Here is an 8,025-nt window from a genome sequence, read left to right on the forward strand (position 1 = left end):
GCAGAAAAACTGACAAATACAGTGATTATATTTAAAACTGCTGCATTTGCTGTTAAAAGAAACAATTATTACATCTTATATAGGAGTAAAAGAAAAAATAAACCCACACAGTTTTCTTGTAATCTGTTTTCTTTGTCATTTGAACAGTACTTTGTGTACCGTTCTTTGCAGACACAACCACTTCATTCACTGCACAGCTGCCCCTGTTGTGTTACACTACGCTGCTGGCTCTGCTCGCCCTTCCTCGGGCTGCCTACTTGATAATATCTCTTGTAGGAAAACTGCAGCTGACTTCAGAATGCAGAGGTGTACAATGAGAAAAGGAACAAACCAAAAAAAGCTTTGGCATGTTAGCAGTTACTGCTTATAAACAGAAGAGGAAGATGCTTCAGAATACTGATGAGGAGCAGAACAACCCTTGTTTTTCTAGAATACAGATTTTCTAAACTCTATGCAGAAGATTCAGTGGATATTTTGTGCTTCAGCACTGGCAAAACAATTGTACGTGTTCCGATGAGATTCCTTTTCTCCAGTGTGTTTTGCAGGCAAACTGGCAAATAGGAAAAAGGCATCTTTTAGTCAGCTCCGTTTCTGCCTGGATATTCAAATGTGTCTAACAGTGCACTGCAGAGACTTTGTAATTCTCCCCTATCCTTTAAGGGAAAAACAGTTTTAGTTGTGAGGTCTTTCTTTTCTTTCTTTAAACCTGGCAAGAAACGAAAGAATGTCTTTATTAAATCAACATTCAGATTGAGTTGTTGATTGTTGTGGTTCATGTAAAATGTTATTAGTTGACACAAAAAAAAAGTTACACATTTTTTTAAAGGATGTATCTAAAATATATTCTAACATACTGTATATTCTAACAGCAAGCTTGAGCGTGAATCAGATTTTAAAATTTTGCATAAGCAAAAATCATAATATTAAAACCATCCTTTATTTGTAGAGTATGTGCTTTGAAGGCAATGAATTACTCATACATGCACTTTGAGGGCAGGTCAGAGATATTGGAAATGTACATATTAACACCTGGGTAGATGATAAATATGAAATGCATGGTATTTAGGTTCTCATTCTTCATATTGTAGCCTTTGAACACTCTGTTCATGCATCTGTTTGTGGCAAAAGAGGAATATGCAGCTGGGTGTTCCCAAGAAATCATCAGGTGAGTTATATTATATAAGTTTCTGTAGTGAAGTGTGTGCAATCTGCTCCCACTGTTTGCTATCAGTATTGCAGTTGCAAGACTCATTGGATTTACTTATTTTTTTCTTTTCTAAATTTCCATTCTAAACTTCCATGATTGAGCACGAAGCTTCAAAAGCTATAGATGTTTCTGGGGTATGGTTGTTCCCAGATCATCTTAGCTCATTTGCCAGCTATGGATTACACAGTGACTTTACAAACTATTCGGTTCAAACAGCACAATGTATGATGTGTTAGCTCAGTACTCAGGGATTGGATTATTTGGTACAGCTTAGAACCTACCTACATAACTGGAGTGAATTGCATTTGGGGCTGATGCTGTGGAATTTGGAAACTTTGTCGTGACACAGCAGCTCATCCTGGTGCCACCTCAGAGATTTGCCAACACAGACCTGGCATCTGTATTTGTTTTCACTATGGTGGAACTGATATAAGAAGGAGAGTATTTCAAATCTGAAGATTAGGAAATGGAGAAATAGAGTAGAAAGAAACAGTAAAAATGCCCAGGTGATTTTCTTGTCATATTACTTGTGTTAAATGAAATGCTTCAATTTTTGAGCCATGTGGGCTCATGAGGGGAAGATTAGAGACACTGGAGAATAAATTTTACGCGTTAAAAGACTAGCTGATGAGTTGATGTAGCTATGAAAGACTGAATACAGTTATGTTATTTGTCCAGGAGAGCTTTTATTGCAATACCAGAACTGCAGTTTATACTTCTCTTCATACCAGCTGATGAGAATTTAGGTAAGAACTTAATACCATTGTAGACTTAAAATAATGACAACTAATTACCACTACTACGCTGTGTTGGTGGACTGTGGTGTTGGGCTTTTGTTTTGTTTCTAAATTTTTTTTTAATATATATTGAAAGCAGTTACCATTTTCTAAACATGCAGAAGCCATAATCCTAAAGTATCCTCTAATGGACCTTCCTAGTAAAAGTGGTTTATGTAGTAGCATGTTTCATTCAGCAGTCTTTAATGGATGGGGCTTCAAACTGATCTTAGAAATAAATTCCCACAAGTTCAGCGAATGCTTATGGCTGAGTGGAGTCAAGAGATTGAGGTCAGTGCTTGCTCTGTAGCAGGCAGTTAATGATATTTACCCCTTGGTGCACGCAGGCAATGACTAACGAGTCATGTGTAGATGTATTCATTCATATGTATATGAATGAATGAGCTACATTTGTCTGTCAGGTGTCATACCTTTATGTCTGAGCCAGTCCCATCAGGTACTTTCTCTCACTTAGCTGAGTCCAACAAGAGGAGAGGATTCACTGGTAGGGAACAGAAGGCATGCTGGGGGTGTGGAAGGAAGCTAGGATTCTTTTAGAGCAGAGGTACAAGAGATGAGAAGATGCACATCTTGCTCAGCATCTGAGAGCAGCATCTGACTTGGAATTTCAGCCCTGAATTCAGACTGTTAAGCTAAGCACCCACTTAATGGCTGGCTCCCACTTCTGTCTACTACAAAATACTGTAGAAAAAGACGTTGGTTATGTAGAGGAACTAGGAGAACTGGCAGAATAATCCTCAAATTAATCCAGTAACAATGCTTTAACATGCTCGTACTACTGACATTACCGTCTCACTACTTAAAAGATTGAGAGCATTACTGTTTAACTTCAAAAATTCATTTTCCTCTAATGACTCTCCTGATAATTTAAAAGTTTAAATAATGAAACTTCATTATTACTGCTAATGGATTTTTGTCATTCACAGAGCCAGGCTTGGATGGTGTCTTTGAAAAGATGATGACTGCTCCGGGTTCAGCAGTGGATAAAACCTTTACTTTGCTCGCGTGTCCCAGACATCAGCATCACCCACAGCTGCATGTTCGCAAAGCAAGGTAATGCAGTTTTCTCACATCTACTTTTTTGTCTGAATTAATTTAAAAAATTCCTATTCCATTAAGCATCAGCTCAATGGCCATGATTTTGCTGCTTGAAAGCCTTATTAAGTAGCTATTTTGTGATTATGCTGTTTTTTCCTTCTTCATCATGAAATCAATTGTATTTTTTTCAGAAATCGGGTTTCTCGATACATAGAAATCAAATTAATACTTTATCGGTCAGCAGTGTTTATTCTGTGAATATTTGCTTTACTGCCTTGCATAGGATTTCCAGTTTTTTTGGAACAGATTCAGACTGTTTTTGTTGTTGTATCATGTTCTGGCTAGTGGAGCAAAAACTGAAGAGGAATTAAATAGAGACTCCCTAGTTCCACTAATCTTTCAGACACAGAAATTCTCCTTTTGCTTTCATACAGTTTTTCTGTGTAGGCACTTCACACATTTATATATATATATATATTTATTTTTATATATATATAATATAGTGACATACACTGTCACTATATTTCAGGGGAGCTTGCCTCATCAGTGTTGTTGAGAGAGTTTAAGAAAACAATGAAGTAATTTATTATTTTGGTTTAATTTCCACAATGTTACGTATCTCAATACCTGCAGCTTGGAGCAATGAGTTGGCTTTTGTTTTGTTTTGTTATCTTTTATGACATGTTTGCACATATCACATATCAACAGCCTTGCTGTTGTTTTGGGATTCAAGCCATAAAGGTCTTTAAAAATTGGAGAAGAAAAAACTAGTCTATCTGCTCTGCTGTCAGCAGTGCACACCAGGCACAGCTGCAAGTTTCCCCAGCTGATGTCATCAATCTATTGATGTCTACCTGTATGTTGACCTTACCACTGCTTTTTTTTCCTGCCATTTGAATTCTGCTGTTTATGTCAAATCATAATTTTCTGGGCTTGTGCCACCACTGACTACAGTAAGTGAGAAATGCAGATTCAGTGCCAATTAGGGCATTTTTCTGTATGTATTGCTGGATTATATCTGCTGTCAGTGCTGTGTACCTTCTTGGTACCACGGTCACAATATAACTAGCATCTTTCACGTTTTGATTCAGTTGTTTTCCTCTTCATGTTGCTAAGGGCACATGCAGGGTAATGTTTAATGAGGTAATAATTTTGATTCTGATTCTTTCTGGAGTTGATCCTCTTTGTTCTGGTAAGTGCTGCTTTGTGCTTGTGTAGCAGCACCATGATTTAAGAAGTCTTTCTGGTCCTTGCAATAGCAGTCAAAATTTAGGGACAAGCATGTCCCTGTGGGGCTCTATCATGTAATGTATGGTCCATACTGACCAGTGCTAAGAGAAGGTAATGCCTCATTAGGAACCTCTGTCTGCTTAGTAAATCTACACCTATCTGTGGATTAGTTCATGCTAACATCTTGGACTAATAGATCTCACAGAGAGGTGTTTTGCACATCTATGATTTTACCAGGTAGGCCTGAAACAGTGCTCCTTATCTTAGTTTTATTTTATTCAGTGTTACCCAGTAACTTGGCTTTTGAACATTTTAAGGTAAAGGACAGAGACTTGACCATGACCACGTCAAAGCATTTTGCTGTTGGTGAGGACGTTTCAGTGTCACAAAATCATCTGCATACAAACTTGAACTTTTCAGGCTTTTAAAAAGCTTTTACCTTGAGACATCTACCAGCTGCCATTATGCAGATGATCCCCTGATACTAACACGTTATCAGTAGGTGAATTAATGGCTAAGGATTTAAAGTTTTTCCCCACCCCTTGATTCTTACTGTAATGTTTTCCATTTCATTTGAAACATGTTTTTTGTTTTTTTTTTATGACCATCAGACATTGCCAATAGAAAGTATTTTTGCCATGACTGGACGTGGGAAGCAAGCTGTACCAGTGTAACACATAAAGATAGCATCTTCCCTGGGATTTCTGCAGTTGTTTGTGAATAGTAAAACCAATTTACTTTTATGAAAAACAAAACCTAGGAAACTAACCAGGAAACTGTTTATTTCTTTTTAATTACACAGTACCTAGTTATGTAATATTCATACAAATACAGATGTATGGATAACACAATTTATCTTTCTCAGAGAATCTATATTTGCAGATGTTTTGTCTTTCCTTTTCCTTTCTATTCACCTTTGTACTTCACTGGCATCCATAGTAACATTCAGTGGAGCCCTTTAGAGATTTATCTATGGAAGTTGTCCACAGACACCTGCCTAGCAACATGTTCTGGGTCAATGATAGGAGATTAAGGTAATCTGTGTTCCCTCTTCCCTTTCTTACTGCAAGAGGAAGCTGTAAACTGATACTTTGCTTAACCATTAATTTTCATGTTGTTCTCTATCTGACCTTCATAATAAAACTGTAGTGTGTCTGAACCCACTCCAGTAAGCTTTCACATTTAAGTTTCTTGCTGATACCTCATCTTTAGATCCTCTTTCTTGTTTCTGTGCCATGTAAGACAGCACAAATTTGCAGCTCTGTGGAATGTCTTTATTGTGCTTGTTCTCTGTATAGGAATTTTCTAGTATTTGTACATTAAGGTCTTTTTTCTTATTTTCTTTTTATGTTTGTTTTTAAAAAAAAAACAAACAACAAAACATCTGAGGTGGGGGACTACAGAAATCAAAAATAGTTTTGTTCCTACAACTCTTAGTATGTGGGGAGATGATGAGGCTTATGCAGAGCCCACTGAATGCCATTGGCTTTGTATAGCAGCCTCTCTGAGCGCCACAAGCCTGCAGAACTGTCATCTGCACCTGGAGATGACAAGTAAATGAAAAATGATGGCTTCTATTTGTTTACATGGAATCTACAACATATACAAATAGCACAGTAGCCTTATTTGATGGCATCACAGAATCATCGAATTATAGACTCACCAAGGTTGGAAAAGACTCACAGGATCACCTAGTCCAGATAGAGCACATCCTCAGCTGCAAAACACTATTTTTCAACATAGCCACCACCATCAGCTGTGAATTTTTGCCAGCAATGAACAAGATGCCATGAACATGCCATGCTTGTAAATATCTGCATGAGGTGACTCTGCTGGGAAAGGTCAGCTCTGTTGCCATACTGCCAACATCCACCTCTGATGTTGTGGGCCATCATAATAGAATTGGAGGCATTTCTTTTTGGAACAGTCCTCATTATTATGTGGAAATAATAAAACTCTGACAGTAGAAAACCTTTCTGCTATTTTTCCCTTGAGATATTGCCTGGGAAGAAGAGAAAAACTACTATTTAAGTTTGAAATATGAAGAATATGAATTAATAACATTTGTTTCCAGTGTTTTAGAGCTTCATTTTAGTTACAGCTTTTGAATTAATACTGTGGACGAGTGATTTATAGTGTCTTAACTGAGAAAATGAATGAAAAACAATGCGGCTTGAACGTTTGTCATCTTGTTATCTGTCTTCAATTTAGAGCAAACAGTCACAATATTCATCTGCCTTGGTTCCTCAAGCTGGCTTTCTCAATTTAGAAACTGAATGAGAGAATCTGGCGTTACCCTTAGGAAGGAGAATTAAATTATAAAAACTCCTGGCAGATGGAACAGCACTACGAGTCGGGGCATCCTAAAGGTCACAAGTTAAGCATTTATTCACCCTGCTCAAAAGGCAGTTAGTAAGGCATATGTAACAGATACTCTTGGCAGGCTGGAACAGCTCCCTTACTGTCCGTGCAGCCCCAACAACCCTCTCGGCTGACCTAAGCAGAAAGAGGTCAGAGCTACTGGATCGGGGATGGAGGGCTTCTTATCTCTGAGCAATGGGAGTAAGAAGAGAGCTTTCAGGCAGATGGCCGGAGAATAAAACTGAAGAAAAAATGTCCAAATAAAAGGGGTCACTGGTAGAGAGGTAAGCTGGCTCACAAGGTCACATTCATTGTGGTGCGAAGGAGCGGCGAGGCACTCAGGCACCGCTGCCCGTCTCTGTCGGTCTGATGTCAGTCTGTCAGCACTTGGGCACTCAGCGCTTACTGGATCAAATTAGAAACTGAAGTTTTGGCCCACTGTAAGGCTCCTGTGAAGGAGCCACGAGTGACAGCTAGGATGGGTTTATTTTGTTTTACTGAACTGCTGCCTATGCGGAGGCGAGGGTTCCAAATTCCGTGCCTCGAATTCGGTACAAGCATGCACAGACGCGAGCAACGGGAGCCTGCAGCAAAATACAACTCTTAGTAAAACCCAGGGATTTGTTAATAATCGTTCCCGATAACGATCTTCAGAAACGTGTTCCCACAGTGTGTGACGCTTTGAAAGAACAGAGCTGTTTGAAAATATTTTCCTAGTGTCATCTTACTTCAGGGAGGCCCCCGTTAAGGCCGGGATGGAGCCGCAGCCCCCGCGCCTGGCGCTCCCGTCTCCGAGCCGCCAGAGGGCAGCCGAGGCGCGGCCGGGTGGCCCGGGGCTCAGCGAGGTTGTAAACAGGAGGGAGGAAGATTTTTTACACGGTGCGATAGTGGTAGGGCAAGGGGGAATGCTTTCAAACTGGAAGAGGGGAGGTTGAGGTTAGATGTCTCTACACACAGCCTTGATGCTGCAGGCTCACACCTATGCAGAAGGCGTCTCACCAGGCAGAGGGATGGAGTAGTTGCACTTTGGCCTTTGTATCTTTTTCAGTGATGGAGCGTTAACAAATGCCTTATGAAGGCATAATAGCTTGATTTCTGCCAGTTGACCCCCACACTGTTGTGTGTAATAACAGTAATCTAGTCAATATACAGCACTATTTCTCCCGCACAAAAAGGCATTATTTGGTTGGGTGTTTTTGGAAAGGGAAGGGAAAGGAAAGGGAAAGGGAAAAGGGAGGGGAGGGCTGGGAAGGAAAAAAGGAAAGAGAAAGAGAAAGGAAGGGAAAGAAAAGGAACTGGAAATAAAAAGAAAGGGAAAGAGAAAGAAATTGGAAAGGGAAAGAGAAAGGAAGGGAAAGGGAAAGGGAAAGAGAAAGGAAGGGAAAGGGAAAG

General features: G+C 39.5%; 1 protein-coding gene across 1 annotated transcript in view; it reads left to right on the forward strand.

Annotated features, from left to right (window-relative positions):
• The window catches only part of CFAP61 (cilia and flagella associated protein 61), a 90,178-nt gene that overhangs the window by 2,966 nt on the left and 79,187 nt on the right, over nucleotides 1-8,025 (forward strand). The window contains 3 exon segments of the mRNA XM_042820850.1: nucleotides 1,089-1,165; nucleotides 1,886-1,953; nucleotides 2,931-3,057. Of these exon segments, the coding sequence (XP_042676784.1) occupies nucleotides 1,089-1,165; nucleotides 1,886-1,953; nucleotides 2,931-3,057 (272 nt within the window).

The sequence above is a fragment of the Centrocercus urophasianus genome, unplaced genomic scaffold, assembly GCF_019232065.1.
Source record: "Centrocercus urophasianus isolate 14NV4802_14NV808 unplaced genomic scaffold, USGS_Curo_1.0 seq_10, whole genome shotgun sequence".
Classification (NCBI taxonomy): Eukaryota; Metazoa; Chordata; class Aves; order Galliformes; family Phasianidae; genus Centrocercus; species Centrocercus urophasianus.